Source organism: Rosa rugosa, chromosome 4, assembly GCF_958449725.1.
Source record: "Rosa rugosa chromosome 4, drRosRugo1.1, whole genome shotgun sequence".
In the NCBI taxonomy this organism is placed as follows: Eukaryota; Viridiplantae; Streptophyta; class Magnoliopsida; order Rosales; family Rosaceae; genus Rosa; species Rosa rugosa.
In genome coordinates this window covers 49,469,202-49,496,339 of record NC_084823.1, presented here as the reverse complement: position 1 = coordinate 49,496,339, position 27,138 = coordinate 49,469,202, and the positions used below count along the sequence as shown (strand labels likewise).

General features: G+C 35.7%; 1 protein-coding gene across 1 annotated transcript; it reads left to right on the top strand.

Annotated features, from left to right (window-relative positions):
- Positions 1 to 3,004: 3,004 nt before the first annotated feature.
- On the top strand, positions 3,005 to 26,958 carry LOC133745730 (callose synthase 10). Its single transcript, XM_062173847.1, has 51 exons — positions 3,005 to 3,469; positions 3,901 to 3,998; positions 4,192 to 4,355; positions 5,171 to 5,282; positions 5,527 to 5,637; positions 5,784 to 5,909; positions 6,042 to 6,131; positions 7,336 to 7,433; positions 7,517 to 7,634; positions 8,219 to 8,347; positions 9,136 to 9,212; positions 9,295 to 9,373; positions 10,263 to 10,355; positions 10,447 to 10,549; positions 10,692 to 10,815; positions 10,904 to 11,090; positions 11,186 to 11,238; positions 12,534 to 12,594; positions 13,183 to 13,264; positions 14,215 to 14,264; positions 14,420 to 14,506; positions 14,814 to 14,902; positions 15,330 to 15,357; positions 15,859 to 15,956; positions 16,080 to 16,161; positions 16,255 to 16,415; positions 16,531 to 16,651; positions 16,992 to 17,089; positions 17,189 to 17,279; positions 17,406 to 17,566; positions 17,653 to 17,762; positions 18,388 to 18,522; positions 18,656 to 18,724; positions 18,815 to 18,986; positions 20,042 to 20,159; positions 20,876 to 20,995; positions 21,262 to 21,377; positions 21,473 to 21,556; positions 22,146 to 22,258; positions 22,594 to 22,646; positions 22,730 to 22,906; positions 23,009 to 23,056; positions 23,556 to 23,714; positions 24,597 to 24,710; positions 24,808 to 24,896; positions 25,013 to 25,171; positions 25,316 to 25,418; positions 25,702 to 25,821; positions 25,996 to 26,046; positions 26,162 to 26,344; positions 26,464 to 26,958. The coding sequence occupies exons 1-51, from the start codon at positions 3,262 to 3,264 to the stop codon at positions 26,698 to 26,700; spliced, it is 5,709 nt and encodes a 1,902-aa protein (XP_062029831.1). The 5' UTR covers positions 3,005 to 3,261; the 3' UTR covers positions 26,701 to 26,958.
- Positions 26,959 to 27,138: the final 180 nt, after the last annotated feature.

Sequence of the window (27,138 nt, the reverse complement as noted above, 5' to 3'; positions counted from 1 at the left end):
CCGTGATCCATGCTTTATCAGCGTTTGGCTTTTTATGGATATTAAATCCCAAATAGGCTAAGAGATTGATAAACATAAATAAAATATATTAGAAACCATGCTAGATTAGCATGCCATGAAACCTATAAAAGCTAGTTTAGCATGCCATGAAACCTATAAATTTCTCTTCTGAATATTACAGTAATATTCCAACATACATCATGTTTTTTGGTTCTTAAAGATTTCATCCAGTAAAAATCGAAAATCCATCAATTCAATTGAAATTTTTATCGATCTAACTGCAATAAATTTATCTATGAGTGAAGAACAAAATTACTTACCAAAACAGTGATTTTTTTGTCTGAAGATATCCGGAATGTAATCTGTGTTGGAATTACATAATCTTCTTCAGGAAGAACCTAGAATCAGGAAAAAAAAATCCACCCCTGAAAAATTAAGATAACAAACACATGTTTGAAGCCCCAATCGCTGATTCAATGGTCAAAGTAAACATAAAAAACAATAACCCACTTATTGATTAAGCAAGGCCAAAATTAATCACCTGATGCCTGTAATTCCAGTATCCATTGGAGCAAGCAATCAAAATGTCCCACCGTACCACATGAAAAGAAAAAAGAAAGCTTGAGCTATGAAGATCACTCAAGAAAGTTTGTCCTGCACTAAATTCCCAGAAAAAAAAAAAAAAGCTGTTAAGAAAAAAATCAACCTAAATAAATTAGTGAGAGCTATGAAGATCACTCAAGAATATTATGTAGTATAAATTTCTCACAGGGTACCTGCACTTCAAATTATACAAATCCCTTGGCATGATCTAACAATTTTGAGGAGCTGATGTTATATCTGGGAGATATAATATTAATTTTGGCCTTGTTTATAATGGACAAGTATTTATAATGGACCTACACAGTGGACGTTCAAATATGTCAAAAACAGATGGGAGAAACAGCATGTTTATAATGGACAAGTATTTAAGTGTTGGCTTAATATATTCAAACAGCATGAATTCGAATACTAGGAAATTTACAATTTGATCTGGTTATACTTTACTACTTACAGTCTTATAAAATGATGATTGCTAATTCTTAGAAACAGAATCTAACTCTCTCTACTCAAAACAATCCAGCACATTTACAAAAGTTGTTCTACTTATTATATCTATTTTAGATGCATTATTTCTTAATGCAAATGCAGATTGCCTCACCTAAATTATCAAAGTTGTTTCTCCAGCAGGGGCTGAGCCACCGCCACAGAGTTTTCGAAAGTGTGGTCGTAATAGTTGTCACCTTCTTCGTCCTCAATTAATTAAACTCTACAACAAGTTTGTTATAACTGAAAAATTTTGCAAACAGAATATGAGCTCACCTTAACGTCATGCGGAAGCTGCTCGAGCTTAGCCTTGGGGTTGGAGTAATAGGCTGAGCCACCGCCGGTGTTCTTAATCTCCCTCAAATGGTTCAAATAGTTGTAACCGTCGTCCGGAAACCCGAGGTCCAAAATCTCCTTCCTCAGTCTCTCCGGCAGGGGCTGAGCCGCCGCCTCAGAGTTTCCGAAAGCCTGGTCGTAATAGTGGTCACCTTCTTCGTCCTCAGGCGCGTCGTCCAAGATCAAATCGGGATCGTCGTTGGGTTGCCGGAGACTTGGATGAAGACTCGGTCGCCGCCGGTGAGTCGTCATCGTTGGGATCGGAGGAATCTCGGGAGATTAATTGGAAAGTAGCCTTTTTCTTGTCGATGCACTTCTTCTTTCTCCCCATAATGAATCAGAGAAGGTTTGCTAGGAATTTGTGAACAGATGCTAATAGATATTGAGGGTGGAGAGAACCATACATGAAGTAGGAGTAGAACTGAAGAAGGAGCGGAGGAGGTTGGAGGTAGGTCGTAGAGCTTGACGGAGGCCTTGGTGATGGAGGCGATGAGTAGGGAGTTGTGAGATTCGGACCAGGTGACGTCGTAGACGCCGTCGGCGGTGTCGAAGGGGCCATGGCAGTGAAGTTAGTTGAGACTTAAGAGAGTGAAATAGATCGGGGAAGAGAGAGAGAGAGGATGGCATGAGCTGTAATTATTTATATTTTTAGTGTCAGGTTGTAAAGAGGTGACCTTAATTATCATGGAGATATTTGTGTTATCTGAATTATAATAAGCTACTTTAAAATGACCTCTTTTATCATTGTCCCTAAAATTATTGCCAAAAAAAAGAAAAAATTATCAATGAGGTCAATTTTGTAGAAATTGGCAACACGCCAACGATATTACGTAGATCTGAGCACACTAAACTTGCGGTTTTTCGCTGATTAGAGCTACTGGCCACTGAAGATCACCGCTTTTTGTTCTCGTTTAGGCGTATTTTATGTATTGGTGACTTTTTTGTTTGTACAGGAAATAAAAAAGAATGATTTTCATGTTTGCATCGATAAATTTTCACCTAAAAATATAAAAAGTTCGTCATGCGCAGTGGCGGATCCAGGAATGAAACTTTAGTGGGCTTGGATTTCTTAATAGAAAAAAAAAATTATGGAGAATCTATTAGGGAAAAAAATTATGGAGAATCTATTAGGGAAAAAAATCTTCAATCCACTGCTAAATGCCAAAAGCAAAACCCACGAAATTGAAATTGACATCAATTTTTAACCCTAAAAATTACCCCAAATTGAATTGAATAAGCAGAACAAAATTGAATCCTACTTACATTCAATTGATTGATTGCCCAAATTGAAGAAGAAGAGTAGAAGACCTCGTGTGTTGAGACGAGAAAAAAGAGAGATGTAGGTAGAGAGAAAAGGGGTAAAACAGAAAATTCAAAGTAAAAAAAGTAAAAGAAAAATAAGAGATACGGCCATAGGAAAATGACTAAAAAAAAAAGAAAAAAAAAAAGAAGAGACCGAGAAAAAGAGGAGAAGGACACGACCCGTTACGCGCTTCGCAGACGAAAAAGGTCAAGTCTTACGTCTTAAGGTTTCTTTATCGTTTAAATACGTAAGGGTAGTTTCGTAATCTCAATCCTTCGTCCTCGCCTCGCCTTTTCCTTCTCCTGCATTTGCCTTTGCAATAAGCTCAAATAGCAGCCCATAACGTTCCCGGTTAAACCTTCAGATCGAAACCCCATCGTCTCCTTCATTTCACCACATTCACCTGTCCGACTCACCATCCTCGAGTCGGACCACTCAACTCGGACCGAGTCACTGTTGACGCGTTTCGCCATTTCTCGAAAAATCCAGAGCTTCCAATTCAATCTCCTCTGAGGCTCTGACCCGGCCTTGCGGGCATGGCTAGGGTTTACGACAATTGGGAGCGGCTGGTGCGAGCCACGCTCAAGAGAGAGCAGCTCAGAACTTCCGGCCAAGGCCATGAGAGGGCTCCGAGTGGAATCGCCGGCGCGGTTCCGTCGTCGCTGGGCAAGGTCTCGAATATCGATTTGATCTTGCAGGCTGCCGATGAAATTCAAGCCGAGGATGCAAACGTCTCCAGAATTCGTAAGGCTTTTTCTTCATTCTTATGAGTTTTGACTTGAATTTTGTGCAAGTTGATGCTGATTTCTTCAGTGTGGTATTGAATTTAGGGGCCGGTGCAATTGTTTTCTTAGTCTGGATTTGCAAAATGTACTACTTGTAAAAATCTGAGCTGAGCTTAATTGAGCTTGAAAAAATATGCCAATTTTTTTGCATTTTAGTGATACAATTACTCGGCCACGTTCAGTAACTTAAAAATGACTATGTTTAATCAATTTGAGCTTCCTACTAGGTTATACCTTAGTTTTTCTTTATCTGTCTCGATGTACTATTAGATTGAAGTTACTTTTGGAGTATTGGAGTTTCTTCTATGGCATTGCGATTGATAATGTCATGGTTCATAGTAGTTTTATTATGTTGATGTATTCACAAGAGTTTTATTGTTTTGATTTTAGTGTGTGAGCAGGCGTATAGAATGTCGCAAAATCTTGACCCTACTAGTGATGGTAGAGGAGTTCTTCAGTTTAAGACTGGTTTGATGTCTGTAATTAAGGTATTATCTAATCTCAGATTAGTGTCTGTTGCTTTTTGAATAACACTACTTCGTAATTCATGTTGGTTTCACTTGTGCTATGACAACCCTGTGATTTAAGATTGCTCAAACATAGGATTTTTCTATAGTATCTTCAGTTTGTGTCCTTTAACAAAGATTAATTTAGCTGTCTGCATGTGACTTTTTATTTCAGCAAAAACTTGCGAGAAGGGATGGGGGTCAAATAGATCGCAATCGTGATATTGAGGACCTCTGGGAATTTTACCAGCGCTACAAGCGACGACATCACCTGGAGGATATCCAGAGGGAGGAGGAGAGAATGCGTGAATCTGGCACTTTTAGTGCTAACTTTGGAGAGTATGACCATCATTTTCTGCTTTAGTAAATTTCTTGAAGTTCTCCCCCCCCCTTTCTTTCCCTTTTCTGTGAGTGCAAGATCTACATTATTGAGTTGAAGTGATCTTTACCGAGATGAGTAACGATGGAACTAATGTTGCGAATTACTTTGGTAAAATGTATCATATATTTCGTTTGGTGGGCAAGCATTTCAAAGTTCTGAGGATGTTTCACAGTTTAGAATATGGTGCTTGGATCCAGATGAAAGTTCATTTTTACTTTTGATGTCAAAACATATTTTTCGTAGAACGCTGAGAGGTTGGAAATGAAATAAACAACAATTACTGGGGCGTGAATTTTTGTTTTATGTAGATTGTAGCCTCCTTATTTATAACCTATGTTCTCGACAAGTAAATTGAATATGCTGGAATGCATAACAGAACTAATTGTATGCTTCATTGATTGAATCTATAGCGGTGCTTATCTTCGGCCTAATTCATGTCCTGCAGCCTGTACATATTTACTCTGTTTGAGTTTGAAATTGGTAATCCAAGCTTGTTTTGAGTGGTGCTTTTACTTTCCCCTAAGCTGTCTTTTTCTTGTGTGGATTCTCTCTTTATTTTTAGCAATAAAGTATGGAATCTTTTTCATTGATGATTGTATAATAATAAAAAAAAAAAATAGTAAAAGGAGGGCAGAAAGAGATCCTATGGGTTTCCTCCAAACAACTGGTTGTTTCAACTTATAGATTGTGAGGAAGACCTTCCCTTCACTCATGTGGCTATAGTTTTCTTCTCATGTTTTTTTCATTCTTTTGTTGTTTCCTTGGAGCTCAGCTATAAAGAGATGAAAAAGACAATTGCTATCCTGAGGGCATTGATTGAGGTGATGGAGTTGCTCAGCAAAGATGCAGATCCTCATGGAGTTGGAAGGCAAATTACAGAGGAGGTACGTGTTATTTAGATTGGGCCAACATTTCCTATTAAAAGCCCGTTTGTGTCTTCTAGATCCGTTGTTCCCCAATGCATGTTTTTTGAGTTTTACGTTGTCCTAAGTTTGATCACATAACTAAACCATTTATTTTTTGTATAGAATTCCTTTTCCAAATATTCTGAGCATTATCGTTTTAGCTTCAGTTTGTTAGCTTGCTACATATTAATTAATTGTATTTTTTTTTTTCTCTGGTTCCTAGTTGCGCAGAATTAAAAGCACTGATACCGCATTATCTAGGGAGCTCACAGCCTACAATATTGTCCCACTGGGAGCACCATCAATAACCAATGCAATTGGAGTATTTCCAGAAGTAAGTAGAGCCTAAATTATTATGAATAATAAAAAAGTACTATTTATTATTATTATTATTCATAAGTATAAATAGCAAGTACTTTTAATATGTGCAAATTCTTTATTACTATATTTTTAGATATGCTTATTTGGTGATTCTTCCAGATTAGAGGTGCAATGTCGGCAATTAGATATACTGAACAATTCCCTAGGCTGCCAGCTAAAGTTGAGATATCTGGACAACGGGATGCGGACATGTTTGATCTTCTGGAATTTGTGTTCGGTTTTCAGGTTCGTGTTTCCCTAGATTTCCTCAAGCCTAGTTATATGTGTGGTAAAATCTTGTGTGATATATATAACTCTATGCACACAATTTCAATGTCAAGTTCTGTTCTTATGTATCTCTAATATATGATTTGGCAGAAAGACAATGTAAGGAACCAGAGAGAGAATGTTGTCCTTACAATTGCAAATGCACAATCTCGCCTTGGTATACCTGCTCAGGCTGATCCAGTGAGTGCTTCATTGGCCTAACTTGTTATCCTCCTCCTATTCATGTGAATGGACACTTTTATTCCTATTTTTATGCTGATTCATATTCCTATTTGACTTATATCTAAATTTTGCAATGGATCTTTCTGCCATAGAAGCGCTGTTTTGAAGTTGCATTTGTTTGTTGTCTGAAAATGTTATATTTCTGCAAAGAAAAGGAAAAAAAACTTTAATCGAGAGGCTGAGTGAAAACTTTTCCACCTACAAGACCTTTACCACCTGTTCTGTGTACCTTATGACACAATTACTTCCAAAGAAAGTAAAGTTTAGTTAGGTTCTAGTGTTGTGTTTGCTGTTTTTTTTTTTTTAATTTTTTAATTTTTTAATTTTTTAATTTTTTAATTTTTTAATTTTTTAATTTTTTAATTTTTTAATTTTTTAATTTTTTAATTTTTTAATTTTTTAATTTTTTAATTTTTTAATTTTTTAATTTTTTAATTTTTTAATTTTTTAATTTTTTAATTTTTTAATTTTTTAATTTTTAGCTAAAGCAGAGTAGCTCTTTCAAAGTCTTTGTATTTCTTTCTTATAAAAAAAGGTCATTTAAACCGTGAAGCATTGTTGACTTGTTGAGTTTCTGAAGCATGTTACCTTGGTATTCCTATTGAAGTAAATGTTCATAAAATTCAAGCTGTCTTTCTATTTCGTCTTCAAGCAAAAATTAACCTTTTAGATTTCTTGTTGTGCTTCTAGAAATTTGAAAATTTAATATCAAGAATTTTTGAAAGCTACCAAAATAAAAGCATGTATGAAGGAAAATATCACTGAATAAGTGGTTCAACTATTTGTGTTATCATAGATAAGGTTGTAGATGCTTGATCCTTTCCAGACCATACAGTGGTCCGAAGGGTAAGCTTGGCACGCTGGAAAGGTTGCAACAAGGTCCCAGGTTTGAAGGGGAAAGTAGCCTCTCCCCAGATGGGGGTAAGAGTGTTTTCACCTGACCATCTCTAGGCTCTGCAATGGCTGGGGTCCCACGCAGAGGAGCTGTCTGTCAATTGTGCTTGTTATTCTCTCTCTTGTCTTGTAACATCGTATATGTGATTTTACAATGTTGCTTATCATTCTTTCTTTGCATGGTTTCATCATGCATTCCTTCTCAGCGTAAACAAGGAAATTCTAGCTGTGAAGCTCACTGATAAGCTATATACTTTTGCAATCACAGAAAATAGACGAGAAAGCAATCAATGAGGTATTTCTGAAAGTCCTGGATAATTATATCAAATGGTGCAAATACCTGCGGATCCGGCTTGTATGGAATAGGTCACTTCAGCAACCTAATGATTTTTTAAATACTTGATGCCTAAATGCTTTTGCACACTGCTAATTGATATCTACTTCCACAGTTTACAAGCAATTAATCGGGACAGAAAACTTTTTCTGGTGTCATTGTACTTTCTGATATGGGGTGAGGCTGCAAATGTCCGCTTTCTTCCTGAATGCATTTGCTACATATTTCACCATGTAAGACTCCAGCATTTCTAATTAACTTTTCTTGCAGTTTGATCTGTTCAGTTCATTTAGAGTAGCCTTACATATCTGGTTATTTATTTGTCTGCTAAATAGCCTCATTAACATGTTCTGTTATGGAGACTGAACTGTGCTAACTGCAAACTGGCTCCTTGTAATTTCTGATTATTCTACTCTACAGACCAATGCCTGGGTCATAAATTCAACTTCATCACAAAATCATTTGACTGCAACCTTGAAGAAAATGAAATTTAAGAGTTTTGGCTTATGTCCAAAGTATTTGCAAGTGAAATGATCTTTGAACTAAAGATGGTATTCTTAGAAAACTTCATTTTGTCAATATGTAGCAACATTTAGCTGTTGAGGATGATGTCTCCATTTACCTGATTTGTTTATATTTTTAATGGCGATTGGGAAATTGCTGGGTATGCATCATGATACCGTTTCTCCTTTGCTGTCAATTGTTTGTATTTTCGTGATTGTGTAGAGACTTTTCTAAGAGATAATAGCAGTACTTTTATTCACACTGTTCATATTATTAGTCATGAGATTTAACATCACCACTTGTGGTCCTGCAGATGGCGAAAGAGTTGGATGCAATTTTAGATCATGGAGAAGCTATTCCTGCTGCTAGCTGCACAATAGGAAATGATTCTGTGTCTTTCCTTGATCAGATTATTTATCCTATATATGAAACATTGGCAGCGGTCAGTAGATCTCCATTTTATTTCTAGTGTTTGCACATTTTATACATCTTACTTTGTAGTTTCTGTCCAAGTATAAACTAAATTTTCAAGTTGTGTCAACTTTATTGGATGCCTTCTCAGTGGTATTGTTTTGTCTTTTACTTGTTTTTTTTTTATATATCTTGAACAAGATCACACTTCTCTGAAAAGGTGTGACAAAAGCTTACCGGATCCTGCTCTATTTATTTATATCTTTTTATGGCTGCGATTCTGGAGATCATTGTGGTGTCATTGCATAAGATTCTACTACTCCTTGGTTATCTTAAGTTAACTGATTTTTGAGATTATATGAATTTATGGCTTCCTGACTGAATCAGCATGATTCTCATTTTCACCCAAAATAAATAAAAGAAAAATTAGAAAAAAGACAAGTAAGTCTTACTTCACCTTAGGTTGCTCTTCAGTTCATTGATAACAATTCAAAATCTTTACTTCTGTGGTCCTTTGCTATAGAAATATTAGGAGTGTCTATTTGTGCGGTACCTATAGATCTGAAATGTTGAATGCATGGGTGGAATTTTTGGTGTTATGGTATCACTTATTATCTTTATCTAGTCGCATAGTCTGGCTGATAAATACTCCAATGTGGGGAAGGGAGTAAGGTGGTTGCTTTGTGGGCATGACTAATATAGTGGCTTCTTTCTGATGCTTCTTTCATTTTCGAGAAGCTATCTAGTCACATAGTCTAGTGATATGTACTCCAATTGGTCTTGAGAATAACTCCTGCTTTGCTTTAACCTTGCATGCAGGAAGCTGCTAGAAACAATAATGGGAAAGCTGCACATTCAGCATGGCGGAATTATGACGACTTCAATGAATACTTTTGGTTTGTTTGCTTGTCCTTCAATTTATGGATGCATAATTTGATTCCTCCTTTAAGCCATGTGAAGTATCTGTGGAATATGTAGGTCACCTGCTTGTTTTGACTTGAGCTGGCCTATGAGGAGGGATTCCACATTTTTGTTGAAGCCTAAAAAGTGGAAAAGGGTTAGTTGTTTTGATTATTTCTCACAGAATTAATACCATATTGTATTTTTTATCCATCTAAAGTCCTGACAACTTGGACGTGGAAGTTCAGATTTTTCGTTAGCTCAAAGGGTGAGGGAGGGTGGGGAATTGTGTTTGGATTAGGCTAGGTCAGGGGTTTGATCCCCTCCAATGTTTACTGAAAAAAGAAGTTTTTTTTTTTTCCTTCTTTTCTTCCAAAAGTCTTGCGAGTATTTTGGCATAGAGTATGAAACTAGTGCAGTGGACTTGGAGTCTTTTGGAACTTTCAATGGGTTGATGACCTCGTCCACTACAGTTTCTTACCTTTGTCTCTTATGGTTTTTGGTTTAGGTTGTAAACTTCTAATAAATAAAATCATTGTTTCTTCTCGAAAATAAAATAAATTTTGACTCTCAGACCTACAAAATTTCAATCTTATTGTTTCTCAAAAATAAATATTAGAATCCTACTTCTTTGATCTCTCCATTCTTTATTCTTAATCCTGTAGATGATAAAAATTTAGAAATGTCTTCAATTTTATTGTTTCGCAAATATAAATATTAGAATCCTAGTTCTCTAATCACTCCATTCTTTATTCTTTAAGTGATAAAAAATTAGAACCGTCACTATGATGGCTCAAATTTTGTCATGGCTTAAATTTGTCTTGATGTTGTTGACATCTGGATCTCTTGGGTAATCTTGTGTTTTCAGTTCTTGCTACCTTTTTTATTTTATATATTTTATATTTTTATTATGATGTGGGTGGTTAACTAATAATTAGGGTAATGATAACAGTTCACTACTTGCAAGTTGTATTACATAATTGGAATAACATCCTTGAGCTTTTTTCCATTTCCTCTTATTTTGACTATTTTCTTTGGATTGGCAGACAGGAAAGAGCACTTTCGTTGAGCATCGAACGTTTCTTCACTTGTATCGAAGTTTTCATCGTCTCTGGATCTTTCTAGCTTTGATGTTCCAGGTTCATTTTGTGCTTCTGCATATCCTACCGAAGTACCGAGTTACTTTGGATTAAACTTGTTGTTGACATATGTTGTGTTTTCTCTTCGAAGGGTTTGGCAATTATAGCCTTTAATGATGGGAAGATCAATTCAGATACAGTGAAGAGTGTACTCAGCATTGGGCCGGCATTCGCTATCATGAACTTCGTAGAAAGTAAGCTCTTTTTATTATATTCAATTTTTATTATTATTGTTTTTTATGTTCCATAGTCTTCGGACTGCTAGTTGCAAGTTACTTGAAATGAAGTCGCAAAAACCCATTCTGGTTTTGCTTTAATTCTTTGGATGATGTGCAGGTAGTTTGGATGTGTTGCTCATGTTTGGGGCTTATACCACAGCCAGAGGCATGGCTATCTCAAGACTTGTAATTAGATTTTTCTGGTTTGGCTTGAGTTCTGTCGCTGTGACATATATTTATGTGTGAGTCCTCCTTCAGTTGCAGAGTTTACAACTTTACCCTAACTACAGTATGAGATGAAAATTTATTTATTATATGAAATATATGCAGGAAGGTTCTGCAGGAAAGAAATGATAAATCAAATGATTCATTCTACTTTCGGATATACATTATTGTACTGGGTGTTTATGCAGCTTTACGCCTAGTCCTTGCGCTATTACTCAAATTTCCAGCATGTCATAAGCTTTCTGAAATGTCAGATCAATCATTTTTCCAATTTTTCAAGTGGATATATGAGGTAAGTCCTATTTGAATAGTGACTAGATAATTTTTGGATGTTTTATGCCCCTATTTGGTGACTTATTTATTATCTGCTTAATTTGCGTATTTCAGGAGCGTTATTTTGTTGGACGTGGTCTTTATGAGAGGATGAGCGATTATCTCAGGTATATATGGATGGAACTTAGGATTTTTGGCTATTATTGTTTAAAACAAATGGTTTTTTGAGGCATTTCTGTTATGATTTTTCTCAAAATTATCCTGGTATCAGGAATCCCTTGCAGTTGAGTTAAGCTGACTCTAATTATAATAGGATTAAGTCCAAGTCTTGAGTTGTTCACTATCCGGTGTAGGTTGGAGAAACGGTTTATTTAAAACATACAAATTCTCTTATTCTACAATTAGGTATATTCACTTGACTTGTATGTATCTTCAGCCAGGATTAATTTTTGGTAGATATTCAGATAATAACAGATAGATTCATGAGACCTTTTCTTATCACTTTTGAGTTCTGGGTCTATTATAGCAGGGTGGCTCTACTGAGGACCTCTAAAACAAAACTCCATTAGGACTTTCAAATCAACAGTTGGACGACTTGTATGTTGAGGGGGAAAAAAAAACAAAATATTTCAGCTAAAATTCGAAACACACATCCAACCGTTGATTTGAAAGTCTTCATGGAGTCCTTATTTTAAGGTCCTCATTACACTCTTCCTATATTATATTACACACACACACGCATATATATATATATATATATATATATATATATATATATATATATATATATATATAAAGAGGAGTTGCTTAATTTGAAATTGAAGGACCCTCATATTTCTAACATGTAATTCAATGATTGAAACCATTCATTCTCTAGTTCCCCTAAGCAAGCAGAAATTCTACAGAAAAAAAGAAAAATAAGGCCAATTCTATAACCATTAATTTTCTGAACATTTATATGGATTGCACAGTAATCGGAAATAGTGGAGGTCCGCAAATTTTAAATTGAGGGAGTCCTCTATAGTACGGGCATATATACACATACATACATATATATTATCTTCTCTTTTTTCCCACCTTTAGCCATTTTGAGTTTATCAGTTTATGAAGGCTATTTCGTATTCACTTAATATATCTCGTGTTGGGGGTTTTCAAAAATCATATTGATGAATGCAGTTAGTTCTGATCAACGGTTTGACAGCTTGGTCATTTCCATATTTGTCAATATATGCATGTCAAACTTTTTATTTGGTATATATGGTGAGCATGATCAAGCTCTGCATTTCAATATTTAAAACTATTTATGTTGAATGCTCCTGGTCTTGTTGCGCGAGTAAGATGTGCTTCTTGAAGTTTAATATTCCAAGGGTTTAGTGACATGCATTCTATTTTTTGAGAACTCCATATATGTAAAAGGGCCTGATATTTGTATTGAGTTTTCCCTGAATCTTAACTGCTGCAGGTCTGTGCTCTTTTGGGTGGTAATCTTCACATGCAAGTTCCTTTTCACGTACTTTCTCCAGGCAAGGCTATGCTTCAGTATTCCCAAGTTTAAGTGATCAATTCTACTTTTTGATTACCTGAGATCTGTATCAGACTTTAAGTTTATAGGAGATATAATGGTTGGTAGGAAAGGAAGAATGGGATTTTTTTTGTTGATGAGGAGTTGCGCTATTGTGGGGTAGAGTTAAATTCTCAGTCTCTCGGGGCATCACTGTCCAAATATTATAAAAAAATTTCTTTTGAAATTCTTTATGATTTGAGGGCAGGAGCAATGAATTGAATGTAATTTATGCATGAGGGTGTACCCTGGATATGATGTGAAGGCAGAGGAAATGGAGTTATCTTGAATAGAGTATATGCCCAGTCTTTCTTTGGGGCATCGATATCCGATCATTTTATAAATGATCCTTCTGCAGCTCATGATCTGGGGGTGGGGCAGTTGAATTTAATGTAACCAGGGTGAGGCTGTACCCCGGAGATGATGGAGTTGTTCTCCAGGCTGTATTTTTCTTCTATATCTTATTACTAATGTTGGTGTTTCTTATACAAAAAATCAGATATCATATACATGCTAACCATGTCATTAATCCGTTTTTCTCTGCTTGCAGATTAAGCCTCTTGTTGAACCAACGAGAATTATTGTGGACCTTCCAGCTGTGCAATATGCATGGCATGATTTGGTCTCAAAGAGTGAGTTCCATAATATCTTGTTAACACCTGGATGCTTGACATCAGCAGTCAATCATAAGTGTATTTCATGTCGTGGGATTAAGGGGGAAAAAGAAAAAAAGAGGAAAGAGCAAAGGTTGTTGTATGTAGGCTCCATAACATTTGAAACTGCAATAGTTGATTTATCATTAGGTGAGGGAAATTGGCACCTCATATTTACATGCCACATCCAGTTTGTAGAGGGAAATGGCTTAAAAGAAGTCAAAGGTGTGGGGGATCGTAGAAAAGCTACCTTTACTTTATTACATTGTTGGGTTCACGTCAAAATAATGATTATCTCTATTTTTCACCATTTTCTTTTTCCTTTCCGGGTCACATCTTAATATTAGCACACTGCACTTTGCCTGATTTCCATCAACTTCTGTATTTGTGTGGCTTCCCTATGAAATTAAAATGGTGAATGGTAAAGCCAGCAACTAAAAGTAATGGATTCCTTAGGTGGATATCAGATTTCTTGGTAATGATCGTCTCTTTCTTTATTTTAAGTGAATATCGGATTACTTTGTAAGGATGGATTCTTTAGGTGGATATCAGATATCTTGGTACTGATTCTCTCTTTCTTTATTTTATGTGAGTATTTGATTTTTCCTAGATTAAATTTTGATTATGTTTTCAGTGATATTATTTTATCATTTTAGGTTTCTAGTGATAACACGTTTCCTAAAATAACTGTCATGTTGATTCCATCGGCTTTATTTGGACGTGGTGCTCTATGGCAATTCCTAATTTGAGCATACATATGTCATTAGTTGGAAGAAATGGGTGTAATTGTTCTCTTTGTATGAAGCATTGGATGGACTCGATATTTTTTTGGTACAAATGGGTGGTCATCTGCTATTATTTGGAACTGCGAGTGCTTGAAATAGAATTTGTCTACATGTTATTGATGTATATCTACATTTTTTTGGCAGACAACAAAAATGTGTTAACTATAGCTAGCCTATGGGCTCCTGTTGTGGCTGTGAGTATCTTCCTTCCCAGCTGTGGACTTCTTGGAAATGCGATATTTTAACTCACTTTCACAATTGAATGATGTGTTTTGTTCTTCAGTTGTGAAAGAGGTATTATTCTAGGCTAGTGTTGGATTTTGTTTCTTATATTTTTCCAATGTTCCAGATCTATCTCATGGACATTCACATATGGTACACTCTTTTGTCGGCCATAATTGGCGGTGTAATGGGTGCAAGGTCTCGGTTAGGCGAGGTATATAAATCTTCTCAATTGTAGCAAATTCTCTCTTCCACAGATGGTTATCTCATTCTCTTAGGCATATTAATACTGTTATCTTACGTTTTGTATTTGTTAGAGGAAAATGTTTAAAGATATTGTGGAACACCATACTCTATTCTTCCATCTTATTACATATATAAATAATTATTTTTCCCTCTCCGTACATCTTATTCTTCTTTCTTTGGATTTCACTGCACTTCTCATGTCATGTAATATTAAATATTTGCATTTCCTGCAGTTCTCAAACATTCAATTTTCTGCTGTTTGTTTTTTGTGACAGATACGCTCAATTGAAATGGTGCATAAACGTTTTGAGAGTTTTCCGGAAGCTTTTGTGAAGAATCTAGTTTCACAATCACAGAAACAAAGGTTTTTCCTTGGCACCTTTTTATAACATGTGTTACATAGTTGGGAAACTTTCGTTGCTATATAAAAATGCTGATCCTCCTACACGAGGATGATATTTGCTGTTTTATTTTATTTTATTGATTTCAGAAGGTTTGATCATTGAGAGTGAAAGTGAAGCAGGGACATGTTGTCCAATTTAAATGATATACGTCAAAATTCTTTGGTGCTGAATTTTTTAAATTTTGATAAAAGCAAACTTTTCAAGGTTATGAAATTGTCAATATGGTTTTCATTTTTAGGGTATGATTGAGATTGTGATTTGATGTTTCAGTGTGTATTGTGTATCGTAGATATTGATAACTGAATTTCAAACGATTTGTAGTTAATCTTATCTACATTGTCCTTTATTATTGTTTGTAATTAGTGTCATCTGAATTCTCCTTTTCAGGTTTCCGTCTAACAGTGAACCATCTCAGGTGAGTTCTTTTGGCTGGTTCATTTCCTTTTTGAGTATAACTACACTATTACACGTTCACTTTTGCTCAAATAATATTGGGGAAGGAGGGATTTGAATTTGGGACCTTGGGTGAGGAAGTAAGAGAGGATCACTTAATAAGATAATATACATTTCTCTGGTTGTGAATTAAATGCTTCTACTCAGACATATAAATTAGGTACATTTCTGATTAAAAGCTTTCGATACACAGTATAATAAATATGCTGAATTCTTTGTGGTTTTGCAAATATTGAATTTTCTCTTTGAGGAAAATATTAGTGTTTTGCATGAGAAAATATTGGTTTCACAGATATACTGGCTTTTTATGGTGTGGATTTTTTCTTTTTTCATTGTGCTTTTTCATTTTCTGGCTCCACATGTTTCTTTTCTCCTGTTGTCATTCTCAGAATTTTTTTCTCTTTCTATGTACTCAAAATATTCTTGACTTTAAGGTTTGACTGCATGAGTTGTATTCACTCAGGATTCTCAAGTCTTAAACAAGACAAATGCAACCATTTTTTCTCCATTTTGGAATGAGATAATAAAAAGCTTACGAGAGGAGGATTTTATCAGTAATAGGTAATCTGCTGTGCCTTGCTACTTTCCAATAAGAAAATTCTAAATCACTGTCCTTTGTTATCTTAATCAAGATCATTTTGTGTGGTTGCCATGTTTTGAATGCTATCATTTTAATCTTTCCAGGGAGAAGGATTTGCTTTCTATTCCGAGCAACACTGGAAGTCTAAGATTAGTGCAGTGGCCTCTGTTTCTTCTAAGTAGTAAGGTACCACTGTATGGTTTTACTTGGAAAAATACAGTCACCGGATTTTAGTATTTATGTCAAAATATTTACTACTTTTTCGTTTATTATATACAGATCTTGCTTGCAATTGATTTGGCCTTGGACTGCAAAGATACGCAGGCAGATCTTTGGAGCAGAGTATGCAGGGATGAGTACATGGCATATGCTGTTCAGGAATGCTACTACAGTATTGAAAAAATATTGTATTCTCTGGTTGAGGGTGAAGGGAGACTTTGGTATTATTTCTCTCTGTTAATTGTGATGTCAGAATGCTGTTCTCCTGTTTCAAAATTTGGAATGCTAAATATCGTGATTATCAAAGTTTAAGAGGATCTTTCTTCCTTGTGGCAGGGTGGAGAGGATTTATCGAGAGATCAACAACAGTATTATGGAGGGTTCGCTTGTTGTAACTTTAAATCTTGCAAAGCTTCCAGCAGTGCTACGAAAATTTACGGCTTTAACTGGGCTGCTGGTATTTTCTATGACCATTTACATTAAACAAGTTGTCAAAATTATGCATAGTTTAAGGCTTTTCTATTCGATCATCACTTGCTATGATAGATAAGTTGTTCACTGCTTGTAAGATTGTATTTTGTCTTGTACTTTGATTTTAGTCCATTCTGCTTGTCTGGATCAATATATGGGAGGTTGGGGATGCTGCTTATCTTTGTTAATAGTTAATACATACTGCTTTTGAAGTTGTATGAATGCTATCTAGTTTGCTGAGTTGTTTAGTTTCAGTATTACATATTACATTCTTTTTATTGTGTGAAAGTGGTTTTCTGATGTCTTGTCATTATAATTTCTGTCAGATACGTCCAGAAACCGATGTGCTTGCAAAAGGTGCCGCTAAAGCTGTATTTGATGTATATGAGACCGTTACACATGACCTTCTGTCACCTGATTTGAGGTATATGACTTGCTACACTTCTGCTTTTATGTGGTAATTACTATTTTATTGAGACTCATATTTTTTTCCTTTTCTTTTTTTATCTTCTGAACGATCCAGGGAGCAGCTCGACACATGGAGCCTTTTAGCAAAAGCAAGAAATGAAGGGCGCTTGTTTTCTAGGATAAAGTGGCCCAGTGACCCAGAAACTGTAAGTTTATTTGAATGGAAAACAAAAAAGGAAAAAAAAAAAACTTGGTCTCTTTTTGTAATACGTTTTTACTTTCCAGAGTTTTTGGATTATTACTTATATGTGTAGTTTTATCTGTTTCTACAGAAAGACCTGGTGAAGCGACTATACCTTCTTCTTACTGTAAAGGATTCTGCAGCAAATATTCCGAAGAATCTTGAAGCAAGAAGAAGATTAGAATTTTTCACAAATTCGTTATTTATGGACATCCCTTCAGCAAAGCCAGTTAGTGAAATGGTACCTTTCAGGTACAGTTGATTTATGAGCTGAAATTTCTTTTAACTGAATATATCCTCCCTTTTCTAACTACATCTGTTGGTTTGTTTGACAACAGTGTATTCACCCCATACTACAGTGAGACTGTACTTTATAGTTCCTCCGAATTGCGGGTTGAAAATGAGGATGGAATTTCTGTTCTTTTTTATCTTCAGAAAATTTTTCCAGGTATCCTTGTATGCATATGTTGGTATTTTGTAAATGAGTCCCTTATAGTGTCAAGCCTAGTTTTCATTGCAATGGTGTTTACATTTTTATTCTTCAACAAAGTTCGGCGGGAAATAATAAAAACTATCATAGAAATCAGATTCCTACAAGCTCTACACATAGACCTTCAACCCACAGCTGTTATGATTATTTTTTCTTTGATATGGATCCCTGTCCCAACTGCCCTGGGAAGTCCAATCCGAGTGAAAATTTTTGTGCACAAGTTTTCTTCACGCAACAAAAAATCAAGACTGCCCTTTAGGACCAGCATTGGAGCTGCGGTCTCGTCAAGGAGAAATCTTGAAAACCCCAAAGCATATTAGTACTCAGTACTAAGAGAAAAAAGGCTGAAGCTTTTGTTCAAAGTTAATTATAATTTAATGAGTTTTTTTTTCCCTTTTATAGCACAAGACTTAGTGATGGCCAACTACCTACTTGATGACTGAAGTTACTAGAGCTTGATTTAAACATTAATGATTGTCAACTACCTAACTAAGCAAACATTATTAGTCTGCTTTACTTGATACTTTTAACTTCCCTCTGTATAAATTTATGATATATTTCTGAGAGTTTTTCTTTCATTTAGATGAGTGGGACAATTTCTTGGAACGAATTGGTCGGGACCAGTCCACTGGGGATGCTGAGCTTCAGGAAAACTCAAGTGATGCTTTGGAGCTTCGGTTTTGGGTATCTTATCGAGGACAGACTTTGGCCAGGACTGGTGTGTTTCTAAAACTCAATGGCATTAGTTGTGAAAAACTTTCCATATTAGTCTGTCAAAAACATATGTGGCTGCTTGCTACTTCCTTTGTGTGATTTGTATCTGATTAATTTTGATTTTGTTGGAATTATAGTGCGGGGTATGATGTATTATAGAAAGGCTTTAATGTTACAGAGTTATCTTGAAAGAAGGTCATTGGGAGGTATAATGCTTTCATTAATTTGAACCTTTCTAAAGTTTATGTATGGGTTAGCACATGACATTATTTATATGCTTCTTTCTGTCCTCATAGTGGATGATTATTCTCAAGTTGATGCATTCTCAAGTCAAGGCTTTGAGTCATCACTTGAATCACGAGCCCAGGCAGATTTGAAGTTTACTTATGTTGTATCCTGCCAAATCTATGGGCAACAGAAGCAGAGAAGGGCACCAGAGGCTGCTGATATATCGCTCTTGTTGCAGAGGTATATATTTATGGTAATGTTTGGTTTATAAACTTTAAATTTTAGCGAGTCAAGTTTTGAGATCTTTTGACCTTTGTCTCTTCTTGTAAACATCTGATTCATCATTTATTTATGGTAATGTTTGGTTTATAACAAGACCCTTTCATATCTTAACGTGGACTAAAGACTATTGGCATCGATAGTGTTTGGTATGACAACTGAAGGAAAAAAAAAAAAGGTTGGGTATGTTATCTTTCAAAAGGGTCCTTCTGTCATGATGAGGAAATGCTATGCTCACATGATTGTATACCTGCATATGTTTAGAATAACTTATAGAGATCATAATGAAGAAACACATCCACAATTTACAAAATAGAAAAAAGTATTGTTTTGATGTATTTGTGAATCTGGTTCACTTTTAAATGATGGGATTTGAGGTTCCCTTCTTGTCTAAATCCATGGCCATAATAAGGATGAAATTGACTTGTGTCATTTTAAGTTTGATTCTTATCATTAGGTTATGTCAAAATTACTGAATCTAGTCTTCTCAGCTTAATTAGTCGCTGTCAGATGACTTATACCAGCCCAACATGTCTGTTAGTAGCATTGTATTTAGATTGATCCACATATCTTGTTAAAGTTTTGAGCATGCTACTCAAAACTTGGCAATGGGTGGAGAGGCCCAAGATTATCGTAATGTGTTTCAAGGTATCAGTTTGGTTATTTGTGACTGAACCTGACTTGATTCATTTATTATTTATGTTATATCTAGTCATTTATTGGTTGCATAAGTTAAATTGCATAGCTATCTAATAGAAAAGCAAAACAGAGATGTGGAGTTCATAGTTCAAGTTCAAAATATATCGTAGTTTTCACGAGGTTCTTGTTCAACTCCTTTGAGAATGACAGATGTCAAGGTGAAAATAAGATATTATGTCAAAGGATCAAAATATATTTAAGGTCCTACCTGAAGCATGATCTTTTCTGGAATTTTGTAGTGGTGTAGGTGTTTAAATCCTTGATTTTTTATTTGTATTTTTTATATTATTATATCGTAATATACATTTGATTACTAGGAATGAGGCACTGCGTGTTGCATATATACATGTGGAGGAAACTGCTACAGCTGAAGGAAATATCTTGAAAGAATTTTACTCAAAGCTTGTAAAAGCTGATATACGTGGAACGGATCAGGTAATGGGATGTTTTGTTTGCTCACTAGTTTCTCCCTGTAGTTTAAGATCTTGTCTAGTATAGAATACATATGTTTTTTCACATCATTTTCTTAATGTTAATGTTTATTTTCAGTTAGTGAAGTATTTAATTGAACAACTATTATATTAGTTGGGCGGGTTAAACATACAAGTATAATTTTGACTTAGCACAGTTAATATCAGCTAACATTCAGCACACTTACTCTGAGACATCTGAGTCAGCTCCTTCTTGGGGTAATCATGGTTCTCATGTACACTCACTAGCAATGTTTCAGAAGCTTTTTTTAGGTGGGCCAGATTTGCCTCAGAGGGCCCAAAAACATGAGTCTGGAAAGTGCACATCTCAGGCCGATAGGTGTCAATTTCTGGTAACGCGGAGGTGAAGTGGAAGATGGCTCGGCTTGTGCCTTACGCCTTCGTGTTTCAAAACATTGCTCACTGTCTGAGTGACACTCGATGACTCTAATGACATATTTACATTATCTAACCCAAAACCTGAAGTCATAACTCGTAATGGAGTCAAGTTAAATAGTCATAGTTATGTATCTAATTATCTATATTAGGCGGTGGGTTTCTCTAACATGTGGCTAATGCTCAAATGTGCTAATTGCTTGCAACCCAAATTACTATCTAATTGTACATAATTTATGTCTACATGCTAATGAGGTTTTATTCTTATCTACTGTTAATTCATAGGAAATATATTCCATTAAACTTCCTGGTGATCCAAAGCTTGGTGAAGGGAAGCCTGAAAATCAAAACCATGCTATAGTCTTCACTCGCGGGGAAGCTGTTCAAACTATTGACATGAACCAGGTGACAAACTGTTCAGACTCTTGACTTGATTTTTCGTTGGTGTGCATGCTTTGCTCCTTTTTAGTTTTTGGGTGGTTGGGTTAAGATCTTAGGGCCTAGTCATGGATGTTCGGCAGGCCTAGTCATGGATGTTTATATTAGTTGAGTGTTGGCTAACTATCATTCATTTTGCTGTATTAACATCAGTTCTTCAACTAGAGTTCTTCATTAGGAAGAATTATTGGAAAAGATACCAAATTTACGATATATGCTCTTTCATTCTGTAGGACAATTACCTTGAGGAGGCAATGAAAATGAGAAATCTTCTCGAGGAGTTTCACAAAAATCACGGTCTTCGCCCCCCATCTATTCTTGGTGTGAGAGAGCATGTATTTACTGGAAGGTTTGGCTAGTTCTTCCATTTTATTTACCTTTTGATGATGGCTAGCATGACTAGTTTGATCATCGCTTACTTGTGTGTTGTATGTCTCCATGCAGTGTCTCATCTTTAGCATGGTTCATGTCCAATCAAGAGACTAGCTTTGTAACTTTAGCTCAACGTGTTTTAGCATTCCCTCTCAAGTGAGTATTTCATAACTTGACCGCATTTGTGCTGATCAATTTGAAATTGTGGTTACAAATCTTAACCTATGGCATAGGCTTGAATTTGTTTTCTGTCTAATTGTTATTTGTGTGGGATTGAGTTTGAGTTTCTTTTTTATTTTTTCCCTTTTTCTTTGAGCAATGCACTTTGCCATTTTCATAGAAGATGGGTTCCTCTCGGCACTTTTATGAACTTGTTTTGGTGACTTTAGCAACTTGGTATCCTGCAAATGCTTGTTCTGTGTTTTTACTGATGTGGTTTTTTACATTTGTTGGCATGTCTCGGATGAATTATCTGCTTGCTTTTGTGCATCTCAATGCATGTGATATACACGTCACCAGTGTGTTCACTTTTTGATGGCTAGTTTAAATTGCTCTGTTATACATTGTTACATTAATACACATTTTTTCTGTGTGGTGCCTCCATATTAAGGAATACAGGTGTGACTTTAAAATACTATTGAAAATAGGCTTAGACTGAGCGCCTTTTCCTTTTCTTTTACTTATTGCTCAGGAAAATAGAGTAAAAATTTGGGAGAATTTGCTAATTCCTTTTCTCCATATGCAGAGTTCGTATGCATTATGGGCATCCTGATGTGTTTGACCGCATCTTTCACATTACTCGAGGTGGAATTAGTAAAGCTTCACGTGTTATTAACATCAGTGAAGATATTTTTGCAGGTAAGCATATAGGATGGTGATAAGTTTCCTTAATTACAGTTCAGTTTGATACAATGGCTATGCTAATATTTCTTAGTTATTGATTAAAATATAAAGATGTTACCGCCACTGAATTGTTTTTGAATAATATATCGGTTGGGTAGAAGAGTTTTCCCTTGTTTGTCAATTTTTTACATTTAGTCATTGTCTATGATTACTTTATAATTTAAGGAAGGATTTCAATTTTAGGTTATCTTTATGCATAGTTATCTAATCCATGGCCCTCCATACTTCCAAGTGATGGCTTTCATGTACTTTTCGCCTAATATCTACTTTACTAAAACCAAATTTTGCAGGGTTCAACTCCACATTAAGGCAGGGTAACATTACCCACCACGAATACATTCAGGTTCCGTATTAATGCAAATGTTTTTGAACATATAACAACCTATATGTAGTTTTGGTCTCTTGATAGCATGCCTCTTTGTTTAGGTTGGGAAAGGAAGGGATGTTGGCCTGAACCAGATTGCATTGTTTGAAGGGAAAGTTGCAGGTGGAAATGGGGAGCAAGTCCTTAGTAGGGATGTCTACAGGCTTGGGCAACTTCTTGATTTTTTCAGAATGTTCTCTTTCTTCTACACAACAGTTGGTTACTATGTGTGTACAATGGTATTTGCTCCTATGACTCCTGAGTATTTATTTTCTTATACACTGGTTTCCACAAAGTTCTATTTTCTGGAGGTTTGTGATAACGATTTGTTCACAATGCAGATGACCGTCCTCATTGTATACATCTTCCTCTATGGAAGGGCGTACCTGGTATGTGGTAAATTAAAGTGGAATTTTTTTAAGTAAAGTTTCTGCCTACCTTGCATGACTAGTTTTTTTTTTTTTTTCTCCCTCTAAATAGGAAATAATAAAGTTCATTATTACAATTCTGTTGAAAAGATGAGACCTAGAGGCTAGAGATGTTAAATTTCACCAGTTAATGTAATTTATCTTAAAAAGTATATTAGATGGTGTCATGGAGAGGCTGGAATTTGGGTAACGGTACATGTGAATAGGTTCTTCATTTTCGAGCTGAACCTTTGCAGTAATATTGCATGCAAGTTTAGAAGTTTGGAAAATCATGAATTATTACAGATATCTAGTTTTGTCAATATATAGTATTTATATTTCCTGAATATTTTGGATTTCTGTCCCACCATCTTTTGTGTTCCGTCCAGTTTCCACCGCCTTAGGAAAAAACAGTTTGGTGGTGAACCTGCTCAACTAAATGAATATGAGATAGATGATGCCTTGTTGCTATATTTTGTAGGCTTTCTCTGGACTTGATCGTGCAATTGCGAAGGAAGCAAAAATATCGGGTAACACAGCATTAGATGCTGTTCTTAATGCACAGTTCTTGGTGCAGATTGGAATTTTCACAGCAGTCCCAATGATAATGGGTTTTATACTTGAATTGGGATTACTAAAGGTACTATTTAATTGTTAATGTACACTTCAACTTCTACCTTGACTTCATAAGTTCTGTAGGCTTTTAGCTTTTGCTTACATTTATGATTATAATTGTCTAGGATGAATTCGTTCTGGGTCTAGTACATATCCGAAATGGAATTAGATCACTAATTGTCGTAGTTTGAACAGATATCCAAGATCTTTATTGATTTGTTTAGTCAACTTTAAAAAGAGGTACATATCTTTTCTCTGGATTGAAGTGCAAGTTCTTAGTGTTATTAACAACCTAAGAAGAAATAGTGGGGGAGGGTTCTCCATGATAGTTTTTTTTTTTTTTTTTTAATTGAAAAAGAGGTTAAATGCATTGGCTTTTTTCACCTTTTGGGATAAATTATTTTCAATGCTCTTGAGATTGTAAAGGGAAGACAAGGCAAAAGAATATCTCAACTTTTCATAGCAATGCATTTGGTATATTTAAATCGTTAGCAATATCGGTACTGATAGTGACTTGGTAGTGTTGTGTTTCCTACTTTGTATCGCAATATGTATATATTAGTTCCTTTGTAATTGGGTTTTGATTTCAAATACAAAAGATCAAGATAAAAAATTTAGATCAGGTTTTGCTGGCTTTGAATTGTGGTTGTTGGATCTTTGTAATGTATTGGTCACATTAGTTTGATTTTGGGTTTTGTCCAAGCTCCATATCCCTGATGTACCTGACTGACTTGTAATTTTATATATATATTTTTTGTTATTAAAGCCTTTTGCTTGGGGAATTCTTTCCTAAAATGAAAGCAATGTCATTTCCCTTGGCAATGAACTTAATTAATTACAAGAGCTTTTTTATTAGACCCAAAAAAAAAAAAAAAGTTTGTAATCAGAGTGCTTTTATGTATTGCAGGCGGTTTTCAGTTTTATCACTATGCAGCTGCAGTTGTGTTCTGTGTTCTTCACGTTCTCTTTGGGAACTAGAACTCATTATTTTGGACGTACCATCCTCCATGGAGGTGCAAAAGTATGGACTCGCCTGATATTTTTTTTTCTTCCCTGTACTATTTTTTTTTTTTTGGTAATTTAACTGGTTATATTTGTATGGTTCATTTCACTTACAGTACCGAGCAACTGGTAGGGGGTTTGTTGTCCGACACATAAAGTTTGCTGATAATTATAGGCTCTACTCTAGAAGCCATTTCGTCAAAGCGTGAGTCATACTTTCCCGTGAAGAATGCTAACTGCATTTCCCTTAATTGTTTTGGTGTTTGTTGTTATATGCTCATGAATCTCTTAAGCCATTTTTGTTTGTCTTATGACTTGCAGGCTTGAAGTGGCTCTTCTCCTCATAGTTTACATTGCATATGGGTACGCGGATGGTGGTGCTGTTTCTTACATTCTGCTAACTCTTAGCAGTTGGTTCCTTGTCATCTCCTGGCTGTTTGCTCCCTACATCTTTAATCCTTCCGGTTTTGAGTGGCAAAAGTATGTCCTTAAGCATTTCGGTCTACTTGTGGAATATCTAGAAATATTTTGTTTTCATTTCAGGCTGACTTTTGATTGTATATATCATATATGTGAAACAGCTATTCATCTATTGTGGGCTTGTTTTACTTTTATATAAATCAGGACAGTGGAAGATTTTGATGATTGGACAAGTTGGCTTCTTTACAAAGGTGGAGTAGGAGTTAAGGGAGAAAATAGCTGGGAATCTTGGTGGGATGAGGAGCAGGTTTGTAACTGACCAATTATTTGCGAACTTGTTACAGTTTACATTAGTTTTCATTTTTTTTTTTTTTTGTTCTGAACTTATAACTTGGCAAGTGTGTGTTTCTATCCGCGCGCACCCTCACCATTTTCTGGTGTTAAACATAGTTCCTCTTGTTGTATCGGATTAGGGGTTGAGGGGAAGAGAGATGAATCACATATCTAGGATTGTTTCCATTTTACATGTTTACGTTGTTGCCACATCTTTTTTTTTATTTCATACGATCAGTTGCATTCTATTTGTGCAGATGCATATTCAAACATTGAGAGGTCGTATCTTGGAAACAATTTTGAGCTTGAGATTCTTCGTATTTCAATATGGCATTGTTTACAAACTCCATCTCACTGGGAAGGACACATCACTCGCGGTACACTTCACCTCCTTTTTCTTTTTTGTCATTTTGCTTATAGCAAATACTTTGATGTCCATGCATTAAGCTTTCTTTTTTTTTTTTTTTTGTAATCTGCGGAGGACACATTTCTATTTGGGTTTATTCGCTGTTTATCTTGACACCTTTTTGTTTCCGTTTTGATAAATCCAGATATACGGCTTCTCTTGGGTTGTGTTGATAACTATTGTCATGATATTCAAGGTTTGTTTCATGAAATCTATCTTCTCCTTGCCGTGTGTCCTATTCCATGCTTGAATAATGTTATTGGAAGTTTGGAACTCATATCCTTCATGACTCAACTGCTTCTAAAATGTAGGTGTTCACCTTGAGTCAGAAAAAGTCGGCCAAATTCCAGCTGTTCATGAGATTTACACAGGGTGTCACGTCCATGGGACTGGTTGCAGCTATTGTTCTACTTGTTATATTCACGAGGCTTTCAATAGCAGACCTGTTTGCAAGCATACTTGCAATCATTCCGACCGGATGGGCCATAATATGTGTAAGTTAATCTCTTAGCCTCGCATTCGTTTTATTGCACGATCACCTGCTATTCACTATGAATTGTGTGATTTTGACTGTTTTTTTAAGCAGTATTTTTTTTTTGGATGCCTGAAACAGCTAGCCATCACGTGGAAGAGCATTGTCAGGAGTCTTGGTTTATGGGACTCGGTGAGGGAGTTTGCCAGAATGTACGATGCTGGTATGGGTATGCTCATTTTTGCTCCTATAGCATTCTTGTCATGGTTCCCGTTCATCTCCACCTTCCAGTCTCGGCTTCTGTTTAACCAAGCATTTAGTCGCGGGTTGGAGATCTCTCTCATCCTTGCTGGAAACAAAGCTAACGTGGATGTCTGATTAGCACATCCTTCCCCTAAAAATTTTTAGCTGCTTGAACGTTCAGGAGATTGTATATTTTTGACTGGCCATTCTGGTCTTACGGTACTTTTGTTTCTGTACAACATCAGAGTAGAAAATCGACTATTTTTGTAAATAGATGGTGTAAAAAAAAAAAATTATTGTAGCTGTGGCTGAGATCTGTGGGTTCCCGAACTCTAAAGTTGACTCATATTTTTCCAAATGACAAGCCAGCTCTTATGACTGCTGCCAATGCTATTCCTGGTTCCAAACAGATAATTCTAGTTCAGACTAATTGGACATGCATCCCCAAATCATATATTTGAACAGTAACTATCCAGATGAGAAGGATTCGCTCTGAAAATTGGTCATTTATTCTACTTCAGGCATTGATGCCTTGCATGGTAAGATATCTAATGCTTCTACCACTGCGTTGGA

What these genes read in the sequence shown, in the direction of transcription:
- LOC133745730 (XM_062173847.1), top strand. Translation starts at nt 3,262, where the DNA reads ATGGCTAGGGTTTACGACAATTGGGAGCGGCTGGTGCGAGCCACGCTC. An exon ending in TCTTCAGAAAATTTTTCCAG is followed by an intron (nt 17,763 to 18,387) that starts GTATCCTTGTAT and finishes TCTTTCATTTAG; the next exon opens with ATGAGTGGGACAATTTCTTG. An exon ending in GTTTTAGCATTCCCTCTCAA is followed by an intron (nt 21,557 to 22,145) that starts GTGAGTATTTCA and finishes CTCCATATGCAG; the next exon opens with AGTTCGTATGCATTATGGGC.